Below are 28,000 nucleotides of genomic sequence, written 5' to 3'. Positions count from 1 at the left end.
GATGATTCTAAAATCACTTCAACTGTGGAATTGATATTCCTGATGACTAATGTGAAACTGAAGGACCAAACTGACCAGGGCAACTAGGTGGAGCGACCTGAGCTGGAGGTCCAGGGTAAACAGGAGCAGAAAACTGACTCAGAGGAGGTCCATAGTAGCCAGGAGCTCCAAACTGACCAGGTGGTCCAATCACATTAAGTGGTGGGGCTTGTGGAGCCATAGGAGGTGGGTTGGGGTACATACTGCTTCCGGGTGGTTGATTCCAGATTCCAAAGTCACTGTTTGTAGCCCCTGAGACAGGCTGAGGAGGAAGAAGCACAACCGGAAATCTGATCTCAGGATCTGAGGCATAAGGCACATCCATGCAGACCTAGACATGAAGATTATTTAATTTTTTTTTAAATGATTTATCTCTATTTGAAATAAACAATCAGCACATCACTTAATTTAAAATACAGTTAACATGTTGTAGCAAATTAGCTCAAAGGGGAAAATATTTATGATTAATTATAACTGGTTATAATTAATTATGAATATTTAGATCAGATCTCAGAATTACTGTAGCAGAATCAATATTACAATTATGTAATATGTTCATCCACTGAATAGACAATATAATCATTTATCAATTCTAGGAAAGATTATTTTCCTGGTCAAGAAAGAAAAGCTTTCCTACTTTACTCAGTAGGCTACTAGCAGTAACTTAGCATGTAGCAAGACCAACATTCAGTGACCTTGAATTGTGAGCAGCACACAGAGACAACCGATTGTGAATATAAGGGATTTAATAAATGAAACTACAGCTAACATGCAACTAAACTAAATCACAGAGCTGGGTAGTAACTGATTACGTAATCAGATTCCAAAAATTAAGTACGGTATTGACCTGAATATAAGACAACGTTTTTTTTTTTTTTTCTTGGAAATACATCTGAAAAAACGCGGTCGTCTTATATTCAGGGTCTAGACTTTGACATGTCAGTAATACACCCACAACAATAGGTGGCGCCAAAAACGCATAAAACAAGTGTGCCATGAAATATGTAATGTAATGTGTGTTGTAAAGATCGCGAGTGAAAACAAAAGAAAAAGAAAAGCTTACAGCGGCACCAGTCGTGACTGTTATGTTAGTCTGATGGGACCAAACACCAAATGATTTTAAAACATAAGACAGTACCCAGATTTGAAGACTACAATAAGATTTCATTTCTACTGTTAATAAAATTTTGGTAGGCTACTATGAGATGTTACAGAATTCAGATGGGCTACCTGTTATTTCAATGGTATATCAAAAAGTGTATATTTTTCAATGTCAATGTTGGTACATTTTACCAGTATTTACCATACTTTCAAAACAAAAATTAAAATAGGAAAAATATGCAATTTGAAAATAATTTAAGAAAAAATGTGTTTTACAGAGAGAAAAAACAAACAAACAAAAAAAAGATTTGGTTTTCAAAAAGCCTTTTTCCAAAAGGTACATCTGGAAAAAGGGGGGTTGTCTTATATTCGGGACAATGCGAATATAATACACTACAGAGTTAAGCTACTATAACCTAGGAGCATGCATACAACACAGGAATACACTATATACATTTTGGAACACTTTGATTGTGGATAAATGGAGCCAATGTCCTTTCCTATGTGTATTGTGGCTTTTGAGTGTGTCTGGGCCACAGGCAGTGGCTTCTCGTGGGGATGGGGGAATCGTTCCTTCCCCCCGGAATCTCTTTGAAGCTCAAAGAGAAAGTTGACGACTGTCCCTGCTGGAGTTGGAGAAGACAGCAGAGGTGATAACACTCTTTGAACCAGAGGTGGACGTTAGACATGCATCTGTAATTGCATCTGTAATTTAGTTATAACAAGGGAGGAGAGAAAGTTTACGATGCTCTTGATTGCATTCAAACGCTACAGTGTCCTGATCCAACTTTAAATGAAAAATAGAGCACAGAGATATGCCATTCTAATGTCTTTGCTTTGGAGGCTAAAACTCACCCTGAGTCTGTACTCAACCTTGAGGATCCTACAGTTTAGGATAGAGATGGCAAGGCTGGGTGGAATGGACAGCACTTTGGTGACAGTTATCTTTGAGTTTGACTCAATGGGTTCCCCTTCCTCTTTGAGCAGGTCATGTGTGTGAAGTTTCCTTTTTCCTCTTGCACAAAAACTGTGTTTTTCATACAAGCAGTATTTTGGTTTGATTGAACGGGAAGAATTGTTCTGAACTTCAACCAAAACTTTCAAGCCCTCCCCTGTAGCAAGACACAATGAAACAATTAGGTCAAAATTGCAGAATAAAATATCACTAGATACTATGACTCTGTCTGGCTTTTGACAAAATAGACCTCTTAATTCAGAATTATGTTACATATGAAATGTGAAAATACACAACTGAAAATAAAGAAAATGATGTATTCCGTTGATGATGTATTTTCTATTTGCATGTGTTTTCTGAAGTTGCAGTGTGTTGAGCTCTCTCGGCCAGCGTACAGCTGAGATGTTATAAGAAATATACTTTTACCAAGGTAGTATCCCATTTTGTCAGTGTTAATGTTCATGGAGATACTCTCCCAGAGGGGAAGAGTTTCATTCGTTTATCTTTGGTTCCGTACTGAGGCGCCTAAACATGGCAAAACAAGTATTACATAGGTGAGAGAGTCTCAAAACACACAGATGAATGTATGATAAAGACAAACATGGGATTGTAATCTCACCATTAGTTCAGGATTGGACACATCCGGTCTGGGGACATAGTGAAACTCTGTTTTGACTTTGATAGAAATGCACATTGATCTGGATAATTTTGTCTCCAAAGTGTAGACAACTTTTCCAACTAAACTTTTGAAGGTTGGTGGGAAGTGCCTATAAGGAAAATAAATGCTTTATGTAAAACTGTACAGCAAGAAGTAAAGTCTCTGAAAAAAAGAAATACTGGTAAAAGTAGTTTGGCATGATGTTCTATTTTATTAACTATATTTTAATATTTTTGAAAAATATAATATATATTAAAATATATTTAAATTAAATATGTGCAGTCAAGCTATTTTATTTTAATAATTCATATATAGTAATACTGTTTTAATATATTAGTAATGAAAGTCAGTGTGACAATCAACATGCAAGAGGAAGAAAAATCCTTAATATTACCTTTCAATAAAGAAGTTGTGTTCATGTGCATGTATTCAGGACACAAAGAAAGTACTTTAGTTTAACTCTTGACATTTATGCTTATTTTGTTTGAATGGTATACAACAGGGGTGTCAAACTCAGTTCCCGGAGGGCCGGAGCCCTGCAGAGTTTAGATGCAACCCTGATTAAACACACCTGATCCAGGTAATCAAGTCATTTAGGCTTATTTGAAAACTGCATAGATTTTGTGTTGGAGCAGGGTTGGAACTAAACTCTGCAGGGCTGCGGCCCTCCAGGAACTGAGTTTGACACCCCTGGTATACAAGGTTTTTTTTAAATTATGAAAATAAAATGAATAAAAATGTAATTCTTTAACTCACTGTAGAGGCAACTGAAAGGTGAATGGGTAAACATGACGCCCTGGTGCCACAACTGATGAATCTAAGTAGTCAAAAATAAAATCAAAGATGAGATTTTTTTTAACGTTTATTTCACTGGCATAAAGTTGGCTTGACGTTGGACTTTCGATATTCGCAAATTTAGGGACCATCTCTAAAGTTACATACCATATTGGTATACACTTTTCTAACTTCAATAACATTTGAGGAGAATGACTTACAGTCACAAAACCAACTGTAAAGTGTTCATCTAGGTGTCAACTATAATGCACACCTTTTAGATACATTTCTCAAAGCTCTTTTTGCAATATTTATCTAATTCGACTGCATTTGTGGGACATTCTAAAACGCTTAACGTGAAAAACGCTTAACGTGGCTTAACGTACCTTAACATCGACCAGGGAAACCCAAATTTCTGTCAAACCTTACTTGTAATAAACACTAACTACTGTCAAAAGAACAAGCCCTTATTCCACAGATAAAGTGAATAATATCACTTTAAGCTGTTTCCTTATAATGGACTTCTATGGTGGAGAACGCTTAACATTAAATTATTCACTTTAGACGCTGAATAAGAGCTCGTTCTTTTGACAGTAGTTAGTGTTTATTACAAGTAAGGTTTGACAGAAATTTGGGTTTCCCTGGTCGACGTTAAGCGTTTTAGAATGTCCCGCATTTGTGTGTCCGTCGCTACATCCAGAATGACTTGTCCCGATATGAAATCCCCGCTGGTGAAGGTATTGCGCTGAGTGATAGGATTGTAAATTACAGAAATGAGGGGCATCTTGTCTTCTGGTGCCAATATCTGCTTCTGACGCCTGAACTGAACTCAAATTGTCGCTACACTCAGTCACGCGACTGCAGGAAACCATCAACAAAGTGAGTGGGCTTCCAGCTGTGGGCGGGACATATTTTGAAGCAGAGCCGTGGAGAGGCTCTGGTTTGAAGCTAATATTGGGCGTGGCTTATATTTACATTTGGGCCTTATATTTACAAAAACCAAGCCTGATCTCAGAGATGGGATTGTGTCTGGGAACAATCTGGGGAAGGCTACAAAAAATTCTCATTCTCTCATTTAAAAACTTCTGCTGCATAAAGGCCTCAAGAGCACACAATTTTCACCCCCACCCACAAAAACCTTTGTTTTTTAATTGATCTGTCCACTAGATGGCAGCACGCTACATGTGAGCAAACTATTTGAACAAGTCTAATGATACCCAGTGGCGGACTGGCCATCTGGATATATATAGATATGTATATATATTATATACACAGCAGCCTTCATTGGCATAGAGGAATGGCCCGCACGGCCCACATGAGTCAAAAAGTCTAATTAATTTACCAAAGATGCCTAGAAGTACACACATCACGTGAATTAAGTTAGCTGCTATTTGCAATTGTTCAATTTAAAAATAATTTAATAATTGTTCATTTATGATGCACCTTGTTAGTAGCTTGTACCTGTGATTGTTGATCAGTTAGTACACTATAAGAAAAATATCTAGAAAAATGGAAAAGGTAGCTACTAGTAATTTTCTAAGACATTATCCGTTATCCATTGTAACCCTGTAACCCGAAAACAGTCAATGCAGAAAATTTCTTACATAGTAGAATTGTGTGCCCTATTTTTACAGACTTGTCTTAGAGTGTAGCATACTACACTGCTTAAAACTATAATTGTTCAGAATTTGTAGTTTTACTAGTTTACAAGCTATTGAAAACAAAAACTTGAATTTTAATCATTCAAAAATGTGTAAGTGTTCAATAATTCAATGTTGTGTTTAAAATACAGGTATTTATGTTTTAATATTATATTATGCATTGATATTATTCTACAAACATATCTAAATTAATATACTATATACATATAAAATATATAATTTAGCTCAGATTTAATGTACAGTAGTGACAATTTTACGTTGTGATTTCATAATGACGTCATCGCGCAATGACACCACAACGTCATTTGTAACAAAAGGCTTGTTTGAGATGAACAAAATCTGCGCAGAACCGATCACCGGTGATCACTGCGAGGTGCATGCCGGTTAGAAAAGTGTCCGAATTATGTTTATTTATTTATTTATTTATTATTTTATTGCATATGAACATATATAACCACAAGAGAAATACAACTTTGCATATAAATGCCATCAGTACACAAGATTACAAGTAAAATAAAAATTAGCCAGAGGAAGAAAAACATAAAATAAATAAATAAAATAACTAAAATAATGAAGATGGTACAGTTTACTTGTCCACTTCAAATTTGCAGATAACATTAGAAGTCCTGAGAGCTTTTTTGTTTTACATGTATATACCATATTACAATATTGTTTAAATTCGTTGATAAAATAAAAAAAAAATTTGGTTTACCACCCGACCACTTCATTTTGTGTATATGAAATTTCCCCATTACAACCAGTAATTGAATAATATACGCTTTATCCTTTTCTATCCCATAATCATCAACATATATCATTATATCAGACCCACCCAGTTTAACAGCTGTATTAAGTTTTCTTGTAATGAAATTCTCGACATCAACCCAAAATATCTTTGCAATGAAAAAAGAAATGAAAAATATATATTTTTTCATTACTACAAAATTCACAGGAGTAGTCAATATTCAATTTAAAACGTTCCAATACATGTTTCACTGGATAAATTCTATGCGTGTCCGAATTACGTCCGCCTTGCTCTGATGTCATGCTGACGTGTGCCAAAAAACTCTCGCGACGGCGAGGCGGCTGTGTCGGATTGAGCAGTCGCACTGACATCCCCCTTCAGCGGGGAGTCCGCGCGCACCTGGCAACCGCAGAGCCAGCGCTGGCGCTCAGCAGCAGCGAGAGTCTGAGGCGCCGTTACTGCCAACCGAAGCTGGCTGTCCTGTCCCGCCTTATGACCGTTTAACCCCCTCGCTTCTAAACTTAACCGAATGGGGTGCGGAAAGCCCGTCGGTTCGCTGCAGTAGTCGCGTGTGTTGAGTGTCCAGCGTGAATCCAGTGTCCGAAGGGTCAATCTGCCTCACTGCAGTGCAGCCGCTGCTGGAGTCAAACAGATCCACAATGGCGACTCCCAGTCCTAGCACCAATTCACCAACTAGCGCTGCGGGATCCGCCTTACACACGCAACACTTAACGACAATGAGCAACATGCAGGGTAAGAGACGCAAACACAGCGTGAAGCGGCTAAAGAGCTGTTATTCAGTGATGCGGAGCGAACGCAGCGGAACGCGTTTAGGCCGCGCGCTCCAGTGTTTACAGTGTCACATGAACGCGAAGCTCCATGATAATGTCTCTCAGAAGCGTCTGCGTGAGTTTGCACTGTTGGTTTATGAGCTGGATTGTTGTGCTGAGGCTGTAGGCCTGTGCAGTGGCTCATGCAGCCTTTCTAGGCATCATAACTATGCTAAATGTGCTGCTCTGATGGCCAAAGCTGCTGTATATATATGGACAGCTCACTAGGGTTCTCTACACCACTCTTGCCCTTTAGCACCACTGTAGAATCATTAATCATATTGATGATTTATAAATAATGGTGATTCTGATTGATGGCCATTTATAATTTCTATTTTGAGTTGTGGACATTTTGTTATAGGTTAAGTGTTGGAAAAATATTTCACTGGACTATTCAGTGTTGTTTTAGTATCATTCAAATATATATATATATATATATTATAAAGTATATTTTATTTATAATTTTTTTCTTTAATGTTAAAGTTTTAGTATTTTGTGTTTGTTGTTTTTGTTAGATTAGTTTTTTTATATATTTTATTTTATTTCAATTAGTTTTTTAGTTTTTTAACAGTTTTAGTTAACTATAATTAACACTGTTATAGTTTCATTTTAGTATGTCAACTAAGTAAAAATGAGAAATATTGCATTGGCAACTAGCTGAAACTGAAAGTTTTTAATTTTATTTCTATATTTTCTACTTTTGTGTTAATTTTAGTTAATTATAGCATGCATTTGCATTAAGATGATCATAACGGGTCAGTTTCATACTATCCAGTCTGACTGTGGTCTGATTGTTTGTGTTATTAGTAAATGAATGATTTCTCCTCCTCATTCAGATTCCAGCACTTGCTGGAGGTGTCAGAATGAAACCGGTAAAGCAGCTCACATACACTTCACACTTATTTACATCACCATCAGTTTAGTTTATACAGAAGCTTGTTTCCACAACGGAATAAAAAAAATGTCATTGTGACTGAATCTCACAGTTCTGAACATTCTCTGATAAATTGCGAGTTTATATCTCACAAATATGTATATGTGACCCTGGACCACAAAACCAGTCTTAAGTGTCAATTTTTCGAAATTTAGATTTATACATCCTCTGAAAGCTGAATAAATAAGCTTTCTGTTGATGTATGGTTTGTTAGGATCGGACAATATTTGGCCAAGATACAACTATTTGAAAATCTGGAATCTGAGGGTGCAAAAAAATCAAAATGCTGAGAAAATCGCCTTTAAAATTGTCCAAATGAAGTTCTTAGCTATGCATATTACTAATCAAAAATTAAGTTTTGATATATTTACGGTAAGAAATTTACAAAATATCTTCATGGAACATTTACTTAATATCCTAATGATTTTTAGCATAAAATAAAAATGGATAATTTTGACCCATACAATGTATTTTTGGCTATTGCTACAAATATACCCCAGCGACTTAAGACTGGTTTTGTGCTCCAGGGTCACACATATATATATATATATATATATATACATATATGTATATATATATATATATATATATATATATATATATGTATATATATGTGTGTTTCCACCATGAAATAAATTTTTTTTTTTTTTTTAATTAAAACAAAAATTGTCAAAGTTTGACTTTTAGACTTAATAATAATAATAATAATAATAATAATGACACAGTTAGAATTTTTTCTCAGCCCTGCTAGATTGTTTATATATAAGTTTATATCTTACAATTGTCTGAACTGTGAGATACAAAGTCAGAATTATGAGATTAAAAGTCTCATAAGTCAATTACCTTTTTAATTATTTTATTCCATGACATAAATAAGTTTATCATTTATTTATTTTTATTTATTTTTTATTTTTCCACTTTCTTTAGGATTTCAGATCAATCTGTCTGGAGTAACCCAAAGTAAGCTGGTTTTCTGTGCTCTTATAATGGTTTGCTTCACTTCTCTCCAGAAAATACAGTGTGATTTCTGCTTTAGATGCAGTTTAAGACCAAAATGAACCACATATGAATGAAATATCTTAAATAATTTAGACGTTTTTTGAAGAAATCATGATTAGTGCTTGCCTTAGCTGAAGATAAATAAACTTCAATTCACCAAGCCACACAGTTTGAGCTGTTTTCTGAAATCATCTCATATTTTGATTCTCAGTTATTTCCATATTCATTTCTTTCTGCATGCTTTCTGTTAAATTAGTTTTTTTGTTTTGTTTTTAAATACAAAACATAAAAAGGTCTCCATTACACATAGCAAAGCAATATGAAGTTAATGGTTTTTTTTTTCTTTTACAGGCAAACGCAAAGCACTTAAGTTAAACTTTGCGAATCCGCCAGTCAAACCGACCGCACGACTCCCCATCACAACAGCTAACCCTCCGTTCCAGAATCCACACATGTGAGATTTCATTCACTGCTGATGTTTTGTTAAAGGTCACGTGTCATTTTATGTTGAATATGCAGAGAAAACGGTAAGTAATTTAGTAAAACACGGCTGTTTGTATCCTGACACTCCAATCAGTCAATGGCATGAGTTTGGGGGCGGAACAAACTGTTTTACCAACCAATTACAGATGAACAAATTTTGGGAAACCTGTTTGGCAACATTCATAATTTTTGCTTTTCCGTTTGGTGATGCAGTTTCATGAGTTTGCGCTGTAGTTTCTGTGTGTAAAAGCATTGACTCGTGTGTTTCAGAGAGCGGCTGCGGACGCACAGCATCGAGTCTTCAGGGAAGCTGAAGATTTCTCCAGAGCAACATTGTGACTTCACAGCCGAGGACCTCAAGGACCTGGGAGAGATCGGGAGAGGAGCGTACGGATCTGTCAACAATATGGTGCACAAACCCAGTGGACAGATCATGGCTGTCAAGGTGATTCACATTATATGTGCTTTATAATCAATTCTCAAAATATCAGAATTATCCAGCAGAAATGACTGGAGTCTGACAACATCGGAAAATAGAATGGAATAATTGAGACACCTTTGGAATTAAAAAAAATAATAATAAATTCTCATAGATATTAAAATAGAACACAACAGTCAGTTTTGTCAGGACCACTGTCGTCAAAGATGACTGACAATTAGCATACAGTTTGGATTGGCGGTATGGTTCTGCGCATCTATGCAGTCTAGCATGGATAAGAGCAGGGAGAGCAGCAATAACCCCCCCAGGGTAAACAGAACAGAACCAACATAAAATGTATTGCAGATATCATTAAAGTTCAATAATTTAATGTATCATTTTAGAAATTAGTCTGATTCAAAGGAGAATCAGAAGGCTGAATCCTGACTGACAGAGGAGGAGCTGGGGATGGAGGAGGGTAATTAGCTATTGAACAACGCGAAGCTGGTGATAATACTGATGGACCTTATATATGAGTGCTGTGATAAGTGTTGCATCCCTATCGGTAGCTTTTGTTTTAAATTGTTCAATAGCAGAATTCATGGTGAAAAACTGCATTACCCATAATTCCACCAAAATTCCACCAATCAGAGAGTCACAGTGAGCAAAGTGCACTAAGATAGATCTTTAGCTCCGCCCACTCCCATGAAGCACCATGAATGATGCAAGCATAACTCATCTCCTTATGCTATGATTTAAAAAAAAAAATGTTGGGGGGGGATTGAGAAGAAAATTAAATAGCATAGAAGACGGAAGAGAATGAGGAAAAAAACCAGGAGCTGAACATATGAACCAAAACAAAGTACAAACATATGAATAAACATAACAGCCTTTCATATATATAATATGAAAATAATGAAATGTTTGTGTACATATGTATATTTAAAAAAGAAAAAAGTTGAAATATACAGCGGGTATGGAAAGTATTCAGACCCCCTTAAATTTTTCACTCTTTGTAATATTGCAGCCATTTGCTAAAATCATTTAAGTTAATTTTTCTTCCTCAATGTACACACAGCACCCCATATTGACAGAAAAACACAGAATTGTTGACATTTTTGCAGATTTATTAAAAAAGAAAAACTGAAATATCACATGGTCCTAAGTATTCAGACCCTTTGCTCAGTATTTAGTAGAAGCACCCTTTTGATCTAATACAGCCATGAGTCTTTTTGGGAAAGATGCAACAAGTTTTTCACACCTGGATTTGGGGATCCTCTGCCATTCCTCCTTGCAGATCCTCTCCAGTTCTGTCAGGTTGGATGATAAACGTTGGTGGACAGCCATTTTTAGGTCTCTCCAGAGATGCTCAATTGGGTTTAAGTCAGGGCTCTGGCTGGGCCTTTCAAGAACAGTCACGGAGTTGTTGTGAAGCCACTCCTTCGTTATTTTAGCTGTGTGCTTAGGGTCATTGTCTTGTTGGAAGGTAAACCTTCGGCCTAGTCTGAGGTCCTGAGCACTCTGGAGAAGGTTTTCGTCCAGGATATCCCTGTACTTGGCCGCATTCATCTTTCCCTCGATTGCAACCAGTCGTCCTGTCCCTGCAGCTGAAAAACACCCCACAGCATGATGCTGCCACCACCATGCTTCACTGTTGGGACTGTATTGGACAGGTGATGAGCAGTGCCTGGTTTTCTCCACACATACCGCTTAGAATTAAGGCCAAAAAGTTCTTATTCTTATCTTATTCAGGTGTTTTTTTAGCAAACTCCATGCGGGCTTTCATGTGTCTTGCACTGAAGAGAGGCTTCCGTCGGGCCACTCTGCCATAAAGCCCTGACTGGTGGAGGGCTGCAGTGATGGTTGACTTTCTACAACTTTCTCCCATCTCCCGACTGCATCTCTGGAGCTCAGCCACAGTGATCTTTGGGTTCTTCTTTACCTCTCACCAAGGCTCTTCTCCCCGATAGCTCAGTTTGGCGGACGGCCAGCTCTAGGAAGGGTTCTGGTCGTCTCAAACATCTTCCATTTAAGGATTATGGAGGCCACTGTGCTCTTAGGAACCTTAAGTGCAGCAGAAATGTTTTTGTAACCTTGGCCAGATCTGTGCCTTGCCACAATTCTGTCTCTGAGCTCTTCAGGCAGTTCCTTTGACCTCATGATTCTCATTTGCTCTGACATGCACTGTGAGCTGTAAGGTCTTATATAGACAGGTGTGTGGCTTTCCTAATCAAGTCCAATCAGTATAATCAAACACAGCTGGACTCAAATGAAGGTGTAGAACCATCTCAAGGATGATCAGAAGAAATGGACGGCACCTGAGTTAAATATATGAGTGTCACAGCAAAGGGTCTGAATACTTAGGACCATGTGATATTTCAGTTTTTCTTTTTTAATAAATCTGCAAAAATGTCAACAATTCTGTTTTTCTGTCAATATGGGGTGCTGTGTGTACATTAATGAGGAAAAAAAATGAACTTAAATGATTTTAGCAAATGGCTGCAATATAACAAAGAGTGAAAAATTTAAGGGGGTCTGAATACTTTCCGTACCCACTGTATAGTTTCTATATAAAATCAACATTTTTAAATGAATAGTCTTACATTTCACCATCAATTTTTTAAATTTGTTATTTGCAATGCTTCGTGGGATTGTAGTTCACAGTCTTGTATCTTTGTCTTTTTTTCAGATTTTTTAAAATTATTTTTCCTGTTTCAAAACAAAGTCTGTAATGTTGTGATCTTCCTCATTGTTTCATAGCTTTTAAGACGTTTTTAAAAACCCTATTGGAAAAACAAATAGGAAAAATACTTCAGGAACCAGCGTCGCTGAAAAAGTGGATGGTACTAATACAATGTATAGAAAAACCCATGACCAACAGATTTGATGGAACTAAGAGGAAAATGATCTTGATTGTAGCCCATGTGCTTGTCCTGATATTATCAAACGTGTGAAAGCGCCACCTAGAGTCAGACACACGTCACTGCACCAGAATGAGACTCATCAAACCTGGTTTAGACTATTAGGTTGGAAAATAAACAAGTAGAAATCAGCACAAATTGAATCTGGTTTTCATCATTAATTAGATAATTGTCTTGTAAGAAACGCTTGCGTGGATCCTTGACGAGGATCTCTGAGGAGCATCGGTTCTGTTTGATCTTCCGGTTAAATCTGTCATCAGCTGTGTGTGATGAATCTGACCTCAGTCTTCTTGCCTGCACTGCAGCGGATTCGCTCCACGGTGGATGAGAAGGAGCAGAAACAGCTTCTGATGGATTTAGATGTAGTGATGAGGAGCAGCGACTGCCCGTATATTGTCCAGTTCTACGGAGCCCTGTTCAGAGAGGTGACGCAAACACACCGCTCTTCTCAGTGTTCGAATGACTGTTTGTTTTTTTTTTTCTAACAGGACTGTTTTTGTGTCTGTCTTCAGGGCGACTGCTGGATATGTATGGAACTAATGTCTACCTCCCTCGACAAATTCTACAAATATGTATATTGTGCATTAGATGATGTGATTCCAGAGGAAATATTAGGCAAAATTACATTAGCAGTAAGTCACTTCTCATATATTAACAAAAGCGTATGTGTAGTAGTAATAATAATAATAATAATAATAATAATATTTTGTTATAATAAAACATGTAAAACATATTAAATGCTTATTATTATTATTATTATTATTATTATTATTATAACAAAAATTGTTTATGCAAATTTTTATTGTAATGCCAACAATATTTTGTTATAATACAATTAATAGAAATTAATACATTATTATTATTATTATTATTATTATTATTATTATTATAATGATGATCATTTATAACAAAATAAAAAATAATAATTTGTATTAATTACAACAACAACAATAATAAGAATAATGTTTATTATTGTTATTCTAAATAATGATTATAACATTTGTTATTATTAGAACAAAATGTATATAACCTTTATGAAACGTAATATATACTTTATTATTATTATTATTAATGTTGGTATTGTATTACAATTATATTTTGTTATAATTGTACAATATAATAATATATAATACAATTTCTGAAATAGTACATATATAATGCTTATTATTATTATTATTATTGTTATAAGTAATATAGTTTTTGTTATAATTAATGAAACATAACACATGATAATGATAGTAACAATAATACTTTTATTATAACAGTATCTAATGTGTTTTTAATATAACAACAATAGTGATAATAATTATTAATGTAAGTAATGATTATAATAATATTTTGTTATAATTAAATGTATTAAATATAATACAATAATAATAGTATTATTATGAATATACTTGATTTTAACACTTGATACATTTATTATTATTATTGTTGCTTTTTTGTAGACTGTGAAAGCACTGAATCACTTGAAAGAAAACTTGAAAATAATCCACAGAGGTGAGTGGCCAAGCATCAACACATTTACCGCTGGGTGATGCAATTACCCCATTAAATCAATTGTAGCTTTTTGAATACAGTTTTTGCAGTGAGATTTCTGAGCCTCCATGTCATTATCTGAAGTGAATGCTTGAATTGTTATTTTACCGTGTTTTTCAGACATCAAACCCTCCAACATTCTCCTGGATAGAAACGGCAACATTAAGCTGTGTGATTTTGGCATCAGCGGGCAGCTGGTCGACTCCATCGCCAAGACCAGAGATGCTGGCTGTAGACCGTACATGGCTGTGAGCATCATATTCTGCTCCTCTTAATAAACATGTGTGCTTGCAGCATATGATGATGTTACTGTGTTCTTGTAGCCTGAACGGATCGACCCCAGTGCCTCCAGACAGGGCTATGACGTCCGCTCGGATGTGTGGAGTTTGGGAATCACGCTGGTTTGTCTCTAGTCATTCTCTCTTCTACTCCCTCACATACATATATAATGTAATGTGATCAAAATTAATAATTAATCTAATTGCACATCACTATGGGCTGAGAAATTACCTCACAATAATCATTTCAAGTCAGAATTGTGTCAAATGTGATAAGCATTACATAGACATTACAAACAAGCAGCTTTAGACAGAAATATTTTGCTTCAACATAATGATAATAAATGGGTATTAATGCTTTTTCTTAACGATAATTGAAATCATTTTTTATAAAAAATAAAATTATACTTTCAAACTAAAACTAAACTAAAGCGCCAGTAGGTGGCGGTGCGTCACTCACTCAACCAACCAATTCATTCAGAAATGAAGCGAGTGACGTTAACTCACTCGAAGTGTTCAAAACTTTGGATTTAATCAGTAGCAAATCACTACTGTGTGTCGCTTTGAGATGCAAAACAGTTCTGCAATGGCTTGGATTGGAACTATTTTCGTTTGCATAAATGAACAATACTGACAATATTGTGTCTAAAACAATTTTAACGTCTTGTTTATTGAACTGTTGTATAGCTCAATATCACATTAGCAGTGGTGCAGATATTGGGGAGAAACAGCACTCTTGCTGGTGTGATATTGCTAAACTGTATCATATGATCTAAATTTAAGAGTGTGATTTATTTTTTGCGCTCATATAACTGCATTCTAATAGACTCCTTCACACAGTAAGTCGTTTTTTTTTCTCATAATAATTGCACTTAATTAACCTGTTAATTCAACGGCTCTAGTACCAAAGCACCAGCTCCTCTGCTTTAATGTTGTGAATGTGTTTGTATTGCAGTACGAGCTGGCGACGGGGCGCTTCCCGTACCCCAAATGGAACAGCGTGTTTGATCAGCTGACGCAGGTGGTGAAGGGAGATCCGCCGCAGCTCAGCAACTCCGAGGAGAGACAGTTTTCACCCAAATTCATCCAGTTTGTCAATCTATGGTGCGTTCACATGTGGCTGAGCCGTTTTCCTGTGCTTTGAAGGAGATGAGTGTTAAAAAAGCATGTGTTTCTTTGCTAAGCAGTCATGTGACATGTCTTTGTTTGATCATGTGTGTTCCAGCCTTACAAAGGACGAGTCAAAAAGGCCAAAGTACAGAGAACTGCTGGTACGTCAAACCTGTGTTTGTTTGAACTACAGCCTTTGAACTTATTGATTTTACTTGAAAAGAGATTAATTCAAAATGCACGTTTGACTTGAATAGTTATATTTTTATGGTTTTATTAGTCATAATTTTTAGGGATGCAATATTAGATGAGTACTATATTGTTTATTGGTCGATGTTTAGATATTTATACTCAGTTGTTTTTATTATTAAAAATAATAATAGTAATATCGTTATAATGTTTTTAAAACATAACAATACATTATTTTACACTTATTTGTAGTAATAGTAGTAGTATTATTATTGTGTGTGTTTCTTTGTACTACAGCTTTTGAACTTATTGATTGTACTTAAAGATTTTAATTGAAAAATGGACATCCGTCTTGTACAATTATAGTTTTATGTTTTTAGTTAACCTTGATTTTTAGAGATGCAATATTGGACCACTAACATATTAGTCGGTAGTAAAGTTTTAATTTATTGTATATATAATTATGCATGTAGTTGACCTTTGCTGCTCACATAAAATTAATCTTCAAAAACACGCATCACTGATAAAAGCAAATCTTAAACTGAAACTCTTTTTCATTCTGTAGATCTGCATTACAGCGAAACTGGAAATGTAATAAAATTATAATATTATTATTATAATACATACCACCCAATAATACTATTTTTGGTATAATAATACTTAGGAAACAAAACATCTTGTTTTTATTATTATTGTTGTTGTTATTATCATTGTTGTTATTTTATGCTATTATTTTTTACAAATAATTTTATAAAATAATAAAATACATAGCATTAATATTAATAGATATTATAAATTCAATTTTGCAAGATTAACACTGTTATTTTCCTGTTTATTAATTTGAGGCTTATTTGAAACAATCTTTATAGTATAAAGCACTGTAGAAATAAAGGTGACTTGACAAAATAGTGTAGCATTTTTAAAATGCTACACTATTTTGTCAAGTCACCTTTATTTATTAAAATTTGTAATATCAGCCATTTATTGGTTATTCACTATAGCATGAAAATAATGATGTGCATCAGCTAGAACTGAAATCTTGGTTCATTGTGCTGTATTTGTGCTGTTCCTGCAGAAGCATCCGTTCATCCTGATGTACGAGGAGCGGATCGTGGACGTGGCCAGTTACGTGTGCAAGATTCTGGATGAAATGCCGGTATCTCCCGGCTCGCCTATGTATGTCGACTGATGGTGAGCGGCCTGTTGGGAACACAAGACGGTCCGGCCACCATTTGGTGTACATACAGCGCCTCACACGAAACACATGGCCCTTCACCAACTCTCATTTCACCGCATTTACCGCAGCACATCCTACTCGCAACGTTTGACGCTTTAGTTTGAGTGAAACTCTATTTCAAAGTGCCACATTAAAATGCTTGTGCCACTGTTTGTGCCGTAATGTGGCTTCGCTTCTGTACGCAGTCGGAGAACAAACGTTGGGCGTAGGATTTGCTCTCGTTTGTGAAATGCAAGTCCTGGTTAAGGGTCTGAGTATTTCTGCTAAACACCGTAATTGTACCTTCACTTCAGTGTGAACACATGATTGCGTTCAAAGAGAAATACTTCCCCAAAAACATATTGTGCAATAAGAATCGGCTCTCATTTAAAAGCCATTTACATCATGGTGTGTAACCAAGCTTCAGATTTAGCAAAACAACCTTCTGAGTTCATTGCATCATGCTACATTTGTATGTATGTATGTATGTGTATGTGTGTGGGGAATCATTTCGAAATATAAATAAGCAAAACTTGAATTTGCTCATTTAAGACAAAGACCATCAGAGAAGTTGATGTGCTTACCAAAATGAATCATAAGCGGAGGAAAAAGCATCCATACTGGTGTTTTTCTTTGTACGTGTACAGACACATCACGTCACTCTCTCTTTATTTAATGAAACGGTATGCAAAGGTGTTGTTCTGCATCATGACGTGTGTTAAAGTAGCTTTACTCGCTCAGTATGCAATATAATGTCACAATGATCCAAATGGTTTATACTTTATCAAAGAGAATTCAGTCTGGTGTCTGAATGCAGGCGCTGCTCGTCACTGTAAATGTGTATTTATACAGACTCCACGTCGTCAAATCGGAAGATTCGCAGATTTCCCACAAGCTCACTTTCAGCATGTTTTTAGAGGATCTGGCACGAGTTTGGTTGGTTCGTGTGGGATACGGCTGATAATTCATTCACAGGTCGCTCATTTTTAAAAGATGCACAGCGTTCATCAAACATCGGTCTGATTGTATAATAATATGGTGCCGGATAGCGTTCAGAGAAATCTTCTCAAATGCAGTTTAAGAAATAATAGTGGCACATCACGAATGCGGGGTGAAATAATTTCAAGGGCGACGTGTATTATTATATTGTATCAAGAGAGGAAACTATGTACAGAAAAAAATCACTGTGAAAATATTTTACGTGTATGGTGAGAAGAGTAATCTGTAAAAATTGTAAAAGGAAATGTGCAGGGATACAGCGTACTATATGTTCAGGTTTGGGTATATATTAACCTCTGACAGCTTCTTGTCTTATACACGTCACAGTTAACAAGGACATCAGCTGGCGTTATGAATATGATGAGCGTGTTTGCCTGCAGGTCAGCGGTTTATTGTCATTCTGCTCTGTTAGATCTGAACACACAATGGGCTCAATGCTAGAATAAAACCAATACTCAGCCATTCACCGGCTCACATTTATTCAACAACACTGCGCAACCTTCACTGAAAATAAAATTGGTGTTAGAAACCGTTTTCGCTCAGAAACTCATAAGAAATTTCACAATTACAAAGAAGCGTTGAATTTAAATGTGAATAGCAGAAAGATTGATATTGCATTTTCTTGTAAAACTTACTCTGGTCTGAAACTATAAATAATCGTCATCAAAAAGCTCAAAAGGAGTTTTTTTTTTTTTTTTAGTCATCAAGACTCATGGAGTCAGTTTGTTCGTTTTGTTTGTTTATTGAACTCTGGTACAGTAATACAGCGGTGGAGACACATACTGGGACAGTTTATATGATAACGTTGTTCAGTGGCCAAGCAATACAAAAGCTTTCTGTCATAACGTATATATATTTCCCCCAGGAGAATCAAAAGAACAAGAAATAAGACAAAACCTCCGTTTTCCACAGAGAGGCGAAGAGTAATAGTGAACATTTGTGCAGCACAGACGCTTTCTGCCATCAGGATCAAAGGAACCACAGCTTACAATCGAGAAGAAACAAACTATATAAAGGGAAAAAAATAATACAAGATCGCAAAGTCACTTCTACGGGGTTGTTTCATTCATTGGCCGATATCAAACATAGAAAAATAAAATCTACAGGATTATGTGACATTCTTTACACAACATAAAACTTTACACACAATTCATCTTGAATATAGACCTAATTTCTTAGCTGGTCGTATTAAAAGTTCTGTATGAAACTACTTTGTGTGTAAAAATAGAGTCTCTAATGCTCTACTGTGTTTAATACCAAGTCTTGAATATAAAACAGCTTGCTCTTGGTCTGTAATGCCCATGATGCTTATTCACTGAACTAAAACCCAGGGTTAATTTTTTTTTTTTTTACAAAGCTATTTATATAAAATTGGATTGTCTGAATTATGCGTTGAGTTCATTTGTATTGTAAGGCCTCACGGCTCTAGAAAAGGCACGATAAAGAGATTCTAAAGATCTGTACAAAAGCATTCAGTGGCACAAAATATGATTAAAAACCAGTAAATAACAAAAACAAACATTTCATGAAATGAAAAAAAATAATAATAAATCTATTCACAGTTTAAGCTTTTGGTGAGCTAATTATTTATAAAAAATTGCTAAATTGCTCTGCTAAATCAGTGACCAGTATTAAAATCTAAAACTAAAGATTTTATTTAAAAAGTTGTTTAAAAAAAAAAAAAAAAAAAAAAGTCAGGTCCCAAATTTGCCACAGTACAGTTTCACAGTTGAACTTATATAATCTATATATTAGAATTCATTCTTCACAAGTGCTGGTAAAAATGGCCATCACAGTTCGTGATGTATTGCTTTTGATTCAGGACATTTTGATTGTCATTTAAGATTCATACAATGTGATTTATTGGACTCAGTGAGGTTTCAATGAGAAACGGGGATGGTAAGTCAACAAATAAATCAGACAGTATTAAAAACCTACTGTTTGTGTGTCAGAAAATGTCACTACTATAGTAAACATGATTTGTTTTCACACTTGTGTCCTCATTATTTTAATCACTCTTTTAACTGTGAGTATGTTTACTCTAACTTTTGTTTTTAATGAAAAGGAATGTCTCATAAATATATATAAATATGCCAATGAAAAGAAAAGGTTGAAATAAATACACCAGAAGAGTAAGATCCAAAAATAATAAAAACTAATAAAAAAAAAAAAAAAAAACTAATGAATGTTCAAAATAACAGAAGTGGCAGTAATAATAATAATCTAGAATGCAAAACAGACTTCGGGGAAAGAAATTAGCAAAATATGAAACTTTTTTTTTTTTTTTTTTTAAGTACTTCATCTGCTTTGCTCTTTTGACCAGAGATGTTGGCTTGATCGTGCTAAAATACAGCTCAATTCTCCAGAGATTTAGTGATTTATTTTCTTTCACATGAAGTGTGAGCATTAACATTATGGAAGCTTGTTTCTGCAGTGACATAAAAATAAAAAGATAATTGCAACATCTTATCTCACAGTTTGGACTTTTCCCCGCAAGAATTACGAGATATAAAGTCAGAATTGTGAAAGTCTGCATTGCAAGATTTAAACTAAGAATTGTGAGATTCCAAGAAGTTGGAATTGCAAGATACAAACTTGGAATTGCAAGATACAAACTCGGAATTACGAGTTAGAAAGTCGTAATTGTGAGATATAAACTTAAAATTATGAGATATAAACTTGGAATTGTAAAATAGAAAGTTGAAATTGTGAGATAGAAAGTAGGAATTACAATACCGTTGGAATTGCGAGATATAAAATCGGACATTGGTAGATATAAACTCAGAATTATGAGATACAAACTCAGAATTACGAGATAGAAAGTCGTAATTTTGAGATAAACTTGGAATTGTAAGATAGAAAGTTGTAATTGTGGAATTGTTGGAATTGTGAGATAGAAAGTTAGAATTACGAGGTAGAAATTTGGAATTGTGAGATAGAAAGTCGGAATTACAAAACAGTTGGAATTGCTAGGTATAAACTTAGAATTATGAGATAGTCGGAATTACAAGATGAAAAGACGGAATTGTAAGATATAAACTCAATTACAAGTAAAAAGTTGAAACTGAGAAAATGTCAGTTACCTATTTTTACTACTTATTCTGTGGTGGAAACAAAAAACAAATTTGTTTGAAGTAAATTCACAATTCGGGGAGAAAAAAAAAGCTAAAATTCTGAGATGATATCTTGCAATTCAGACTTTTTTTCTGAAAACTGTGAGGAAGAAGTTAGCATTGTTAGATAAAAAGATGCAATTATCGTTTTTTAAAAAAAATTTTATCCCATGACGGAAACAGGCTTCCGTATCACATGTAAAAAAACAAAGGTTAGCGCTCTCAAAATAAATTAATGACATGACATGATAGGAAGGAATGAAATGCTCATAAAAAGTGTGACATCCTACTGTAAGCTCAAGGTGCAAGTGTGAATTCGTATTTACAACAGCACAAGAGAGTACACGTGATATACTAGTGTGATGCATTAATATGTGTTTTTCCCACACCACAAATGTGCAGACAAAATAAAGAAGTATCGAGTTGCTTTCATATATTTACAGACGGATGGTACGGACGTCTCGGTTTGAATTCAATTCCATTTGGAGCGTCTTTCTGTTTCCAGTAATCAAAACATTCTTTGCCAGAATCCACAGTCAAAACAATTCAAGTTTTGATGGAACGTGATAAAACAGTATCAAACACTGGATCTGGAGATCTGGGTGTGGACATGATGTTTCTCCTCACCAGTGCTCCAGGTGCAGGTCCATGGCCGAGTTCAGGCTGATGTCGGTCACGTCCAGGAACTCGGTGTTGAAGATGCTCGGCCCGGATGGAGGCAGGCCGTTGTGGAAGGCGGTGGCTGAGCTGGGCGGAGTCAGATCCAGCCATTCCATTGTCTCCCACGGCGACTCCGCGAAGGTCATTCCGAGGCCGTGTCCCTCGGCGACGACCGCTGAGATCTTTCCGGCCGTTGGCGATACGGGCGTGTCCATCATGTCTCGGCTGTTGAATCCGTCGCCCGCCTCCTCCAAGCGTCTGTCCTCGGCGGGCATCTTCAGGAGCGCTGCGTCACCTTGCGTCCGGCTCATGGGGCTCAGCAGCGCCTCCAGATGAGCGTCTCCGTGAGCCGCCGCGTGATCGTACGCGAGCATGGAGGGCGACATGTGACTGTAGTGTCGGTGGAACTTGGGCGAAACTGTAAGGTGAGGCACAACTTTGGTTACAGGAGACCTCTCTTCTTTGGCGTTAGCTGGCATTTCTTTAAAACAAGACAATGACACCACAAACAATGACTTTAATAGTCAATAACAGCTGGGTGTTACTGTGTGAAATGAGGGGCCTTGTGAACGTTTCATTTAGGGCTAAAGGGATAGTTCACCCAAAAATGAAAATTCTGTCATCGTTTATTCACCATCAAGTTGTTCCAAATCTGTAGAAGATATTTTGAAGTATGTTGGTAGCCAAACAATTTCTGGTGCCCATTGACCTCCATAGTATCGAGGAAAAAAAAAAAAATACTATGGATATCAATGGCTACCATCAACTGTTTGGTTACTAACATTCTTCAAAATATCTTCTTTTGTGTTCAACAGAAGAAAGAAACCCCTACAGGTTTGGAACAACATGAGGGTGAGTAAATAATGACAAAATTCAAAAGCTGATAAGGAGAGACTCACCTCCGCTCTCGATGAGGACGTCTAGAAGCTCATCCATCTGCTGGCTGCGTGACATCTGCTGCAAGAATATCACAGGATCATTTAGTCGTGTTAGTATTTGATGCTGTCAACACATTTGTGACACATTCCATGCCTTTGCTTTAAGAGTGTGAAATGTATGAACAGATTTTGTAGCTGACGGCATTCAAACACATGTACTGGAACTGTTACGCTTAGACTTGTTGGCAAATGCTTGTTTTTGCAGGCGGTTTCAAGAACAACAATCACTAGAAAGTACAGCAGGGTTTCCCAAACGGAGATTGTGGGTTGATAAAATGCTAATAACTGCTCATATTATATGTAAAATTAAAATAAATCAATGGGGCTGCATGCATATCTGCATATTCTGTGTTTCATAGTGAAGTGCAGCACTGTGTTCATGCTATCAGCTCATGATCCGCTGTTTTCAGCATCTCACAGTAAATGCAGTGAACTCCATCACTGTATGTGAGTTTAACATGCATCAGGGAACGCAATATGTGCTAGCCGCATTCATACATTCACATTTTGGTGGACAGAAGTTTGCAATGTTTCATAAATATCACTATCATAACTGTAGTGTAAAATCAGATTATTATAATGATGTAACTTATTTACAATAGTAATATATTTTATTCTTTATTTTTATAATTATAGTTAAAACAATAATAATAAATATTATAATTATTAAATTTGCTTGAGTTTCTAAAGCACCAGTGTGAATGTAATGTGGACTGAAATACTGTCACAACTAGAAAAAGTGCAGCTTTGAAGTCTAGTTACAGGTTGAAAATAAAACACAAATTTTTATAATTAGTCAAAAATATAAATAAATTAATAATAACAATTTATTTTATTCATAATTTATATATATATATATATATATAAAGAGAGAGAGATAGGTAGTTATAATAATATTTATAATATATAAAATGTATTATTATTATTATTATTGTCATTATTCAATTTGACTGGGTTCCTAAAACACCAGGATGAATGTAATGTTAAACTAAAAACAGGTTTAAGTTCATTTTAAAATCCAGCTAGAGAGTCCAAATAAAAAATGTCCTAATTTTTATTATTTGAAATATTTTGAATAATATTTAATATTTTAATAATAATTAACAATAATAGTTAATAATGCTAATTTGTCTGACGGAAGTGTTTGGGAATCCCTGCAGCACACTGATGCAGCGCTGTACGTCTCCACGCAGTCAGTAAAGCTGTAGAGACGCAGGCAGAAGCTCTGAGAGCGTGAGCAGCGAGAGAGCGCATGAGCGGATCCTGAGCTGCTTTACCTGTTTCACTGCATCCTCATAACACGGCGGCCCTTTACTGCCGGAGGCAGGGGGATCTGAGCTACAGAAGGCAGTGCTGGATGTGGGAGACTTGGGCTCAACGTGCCGCGGAGAGAGAGACAGAGCCTCCTACAGGAGACAGGGCCAAACGTTACACCTCTGAGGAGCCAGAGGAGCCCAGCTCTCTGATCAGTGTGTGTGTGTGTGTGTGTGTGTGCGTGTGGCGGCACCGAATCTATCAAGACACTTCCTCAGCAGGACGGCGTGACCTCTGACACAGTTACAATAAACACAACATCCATGTGTGTGGGCATGTGCTGACATCACATGATCATTGAGAAGCACGTGATTAAACAATCTCAGCAAATACAAACATACACGACCAGCCAAACATTAGGTGTTATTAGTTTTTAATGTTTTTGAAAGAAGTCCTGTCCGCTCACTAAGGCTGCATTAATCTGATTAAAAATACAGTAAAAACTGTGAAATATTATTGCAGTTTAAAATAACTGTTTTCTATGTTAAAATGCAATTTATTCCCATGATCATTACTCCAGTTTTCAGTGTCACATGATCCTTCAGAAATCATTCTAATATGCTGATTTGCTGTTCAAGAAACATTTCTGATTATTATCAGTGTTGAAAACAGTTGTACTGCTTCATACTTTGTGGAAACGGTGATTCATTTTATTTTTCAGGATTCTTTGATGAACAGAAATTTCAAAAGAACAGCATTCATTTGTAATAGAAATCTTTTGTAACAATATAAATGTCTTTACTGTCACTTTTGATCAATTTAATTGGTCCTTTTGAATGGTAATGTTGAAAATTCAGCTTTGATCACAGGAATAAATGACATTTTACACGTTGAATTCATCTATTTTATGTTGTAACAATATTCCAGTATTTACTGTATTTTTGATCAGATAAATGCAGCCTTGATGCGCAGAAGAGACTTCTTTCAAAAACATTCAAATATCCTAATTATTCCAAACTATTGACCGTTAGTGTTCATTGATTGAGACGCACGATTGACACAGCGAATCCTCTTTTAACAGAAGCCCGGTGTATTTGAGACTTACTGTAACAGGAGCCGATCAGAATGTGTGATGTTCTGCTGTGAGTTTGTGTGAGTGATGAATTAGATGAGCGAGTTTGATTCTTCACGTACTTTCTGCTGCATGCTGCTGCTCTTGGCTTTGGTGGATCCTCTGGCGCTGATGTTGTTGTCCGCTGGATTCTGATGGTAAAGCGGCTGCAGGTTTCTCTGATCTGACGGATACGAGCAGCTCGCCGTCTGTCCTGCGCTCTTCTGCTGTAACTGAGAGATTTCAGCCGTTAGTCACTGAATCAGTGACAAACATCAGTGTCCATGATAAAGAAAAGAAAGAATCTTTTACAAAAATACCAGCTTCCAAGTACCCTTCATGTTAAATACGGTTGTGAAAAACCTTTTTTTTTTTCTTTTTGTGGCAAACTATGACTATAATATTGTCCAGCTCTTTATATAAAGTTGTATATGGAAGAATATCCAACTTTATCCACATACATTATTACATACCGTGCCTGATTTCTTGTATTGTTTCAAAATGTGACTATATTTACCTCTAGTCTGATAAGGCATAATATTAAGATATTATAACCATTAACATTCATGTAAAGCTGCTTTAAAACAATGTACATTGTGAAAAGTGCTATACAAATAAAATGTCATGTTGCCCAAGTATTATTTAAAAATGTTAACATTTTCCTTAAATCTTCAACTCTTGTCAAAGTACATATCTTCAAAAAATTTCAAGATAAAAGTTTTTGAAAAATATAATCAAAATGTTCAAATACCAAAAATATATGAATAATACAAAATCAAATTAATTTATAAAAGTCGTTAAGTTCCAGAATGTTAAATATTTGTAAAAGTACACAATTATTTTATTGTTATTATTAACTATGTATTATATAAGTACATAAATGCATTTTTAAAATAAAAGTATTTTTTACATATATCATGAAAATATATTTAATTACATTTATATAAAAAATATAAAATGAAAATATTAATTTATAAATACCATTAAGTTTTTGCACCACATGACATTTTACAACCTGAACTAACCTTGCCTATATAGGTATAATAATGTAATTATTAATCTCTATGACATTATTTTCTGTTTATGTCAGTCATGACTTATATTTAGCAAACAAAATTTTGTCAAATAATAAGCATTTCTTTTAAATATAATTTTAATAATAAAACATATTGTATTTTATTTATTTAATTTACCACCCAAAAATATAAAATTCATTTTAATTCAGAAATGAAAATTACTTAGCTATTTATGGAAGAGGTGTGTTTGAATCATCGTGTGTATGAACAGCATTTGTATTTCTGAATCATTGTTATTTTAGTATCACTGAGATACTATTACAGTTTTGGTTAGGATTTTGAATTAAATTTTGAATTTGACTTTTAGTAAAAAAATTCAGTAATTTTGTTGTGACCTTTTGTCATTTTATAATTTTTTGTTGTTTTAAAATATGTCCATATAGTTAGTTTTTTTCAATTTTAGTTTTAGATATTTTAGCACATTATACGTCAAACTGAAAGAAAATGAAAAATGTTGCTGATAAAAAAAGTTTTATATTTTGTTCTATTTCAGTTAAGATTTATTTTATTTCAAGTAATGAAAACGTGATGTTGTGTCAAACTGAGCAAACGTGTTGTGAATGAATTGATCGCATCATTGAATCACTATTTTCTTGTCTATAAGCTGCTTTGAAACCGTCTGTATTGTAACCGTCTGCTATAGAAATCAATGTGACTTGACAGACTTGTGTGTGTGTGTGTGTGCAGACGTGGATCACCTGTACGTTGCGTGCGGCTCTGCTTGCGTTCTGAGGCAGCGTGTGCGAGTCTCTCAGCAGGTACGGCTGGCCGGGGGACGAGGGGCTGCTGGAGGGTTTGGTGACGGGCGAATCTTCAGGAGAACACTGAGGGCTCAGGAACGCAGACAGGCCGGCGGGGCTTGCAGATGACGGCGGCTCCATGCAGTGCGGCGCAGCGTGCAGATCGCAGTGAGCCATGCAGCCGCCTTTCATCTGCTTGGCAGCCAGAGGACAGCTGGACGCCACCTGCTCCTGCTTGACGGACACGCCGTAGAACTGTTGCATCTGCGCAGGAGGCTGCAGATGCATCATGTGCTGCTGTGGCGGCGGAGCGGGACAGTCCTGCATGCGCTTCCTCTTGTGCAGCTGCATGCGCAGCTCCTCCACATGCCTCTGCTCCTGGTGCAGCTTCCACGTCAGCTCCTCGATCACCTTCTGCTTCTCCACCAGCATCTTGTCCTTCTCGGCGTCTGGTCCCAGCGCGCTCGTCTGGCCCTCGTCTGCGCTCAGCTGGGCCGGCGACGGCTGCAGGCCAAACTGCGGCGAGGACATGGTGACGTCGCTGAAGCTGTCGGGCAGCGAGCCGCTGACGGAGAGATCGGACGAGGCCGGAGAGATGGGTGGCGTGGAGCCGCTGCTGCAGAACGGGTAGAAGCCGGTGCCGTGTGACTGGTAGGACGAGAGCGAGCCGGTGGGCGTCACAGGGAATGTGGCTGCGCTGACGTCTCCAGAAGTGGCCGGAGAGGCGCAGCTGGAGTCTTTGAAGGGACGCAGACGCTCTATGAGCGCCGTCTTAGTGCCGGACACGGGCAGACCACGGATCCGCAGCTGCTGCCTGAGTTCAGACACCTGGCAACACACAACACGCAGTCAGGCAAACAATTCCAACTAGTTCAACTTAAAAACTTTAGTTGCTGCGTTAAATGTTTAATCCTCATAATGCATTTAAAATTTGCATACTGTTTTCACATTCTGGGTACCTTTGGACCCAAATAAGGCCCAATGAGTCATAACTATTCATTTTCAATAAGAATCATATTGCATATTTGAAAGTTATTACCATGTTATTACTGGTTTTAGCCACCTTTTATTAATTAAAAATTGAGAAATTCTTTGCAACTTCAAATTACACATGAACACACCATTTTTTCTATACTGTTGAGGAATTTTATTTGAATATATCGTTGTATTAAAATTATAAGAACATATAATCTTAAAATTACTAGGAATAAATCCATTGGAACGAATAGGATTTCAACTCAAATTTTAAATTTTACTTG

The 28,000-nt window shown here is 36.1% G+C and overlaps 2 protein-coding genes and 1 pseudogene across 12 annotated transcripts in view; 1 reads left to right on the top strand and 2 right to left on the bottom strand.

Annotated features, from left to right (window-relative positions):
- On the bottom strand, window positions 1–4,763 carry LOC131550759 (arrestin domain-containing protein 3-like; annotated as a pseudogene).
- Window positions 4,764–6,171: 1,408 nt separating this feature from the next.
- map2k4b (mitogen-activated protein kinase kinase 4b) lies at window positions 6,172–20,027 on the top strand. Of its 2 annotated transcripts, XM_058792823.1 has the most exons (13): window positions 6,180–6,686; window positions 7,600–7,635; window positions 8,625–8,657; window positions 9,048–9,150; window positions 9,450–9,624; window positions 12,824–12,943; window positions 13,031–13,150; window positions 13,967–14,018; window positions 14,178–14,305; window positions 14,381–14,458; window positions 15,291–15,439; window positions 15,561–15,606; window positions 16,710–20,027. In XM_058792823.1, exons 1-13 carry the CDS (start codon window positions 6,593–6,595, stop codon window positions 16,821–16,823), a joined length of 1,248 nt encoding a protein of 415 aa, XP_058648806.1. In that variant the 5' UTR covers window positions 6,180–6,592; the 3' UTR covers window positions 16,824–20,027. The 2 variants fall into 2 exon arrangements, with proteins under 2 accessions (XP_058648807.1, XP_058648806.1); XM_058792824.1 differs by lacking the exon at window positions 8,625–8,657 and having other exon boundaries at window positions 6,172–6,686.
- The window catches only part of myocd (myocardin), a 129,606-nt gene continuing 121,129 nt past the window's right edge, over window positions 19,524–28,000 (bottom strand). For 4 of the 10 annotated variants that reach the window (XM_058792813.1, XM_058792812.1, XM_058792817.1 and 1 more), the window contains 5 exons: window positions 26,700–27,569; window positions 25,009–25,158; window positions 23,838–23,966; window positions 22,522–22,579; window positions 19,524–22,103 (listed from right to left, as the gene is read on the bottom strand). In XM_058792813.1, the coding sequence (XP_058648796.1) occupies window positions 21,586–22,103; window positions 22,522–22,579; window positions 23,838–23,966; window positions 25,009–25,158; window positions 26,700–27,569 (1,725 nt within the window). In that variant the 3' untranslated portion in view covers window positions 19,524–21,585. The remainder of the gene's footprint in view (window positions 22,104–22,521; window positions 22,580–23,837; window positions 23,967–25,008; window positions 25,159–26,699; window positions 27,570–28,000) is intronic. The other 6 variants (XM_058792818.1, XM_058792814.1, XM_058792819.1 and 3 more) reach the window with 6 other exon arrangements.

The sequence above is a fragment of the Onychostoma macrolepis genome, chromosome 12 (genome assembly GCF_012432095.1).
Source record: "Onychostoma macrolepis isolate SWU-2019 chromosome 12, ASM1243209v1, whole genome shotgun sequence".
In the NCBI taxonomy this organism is placed as follows: domain Eukaryota; kingdom Metazoa; phylum Chordata; class Actinopteri; order Cypriniformes; family Cyprinidae; genus Onychostoma; species Onychostoma macrolepis.
The sequence above is the reverse complement of the archived record's forward strand: the minus strand, read 5'-3'. Positions and strand labels throughout refer to the sequence as shown.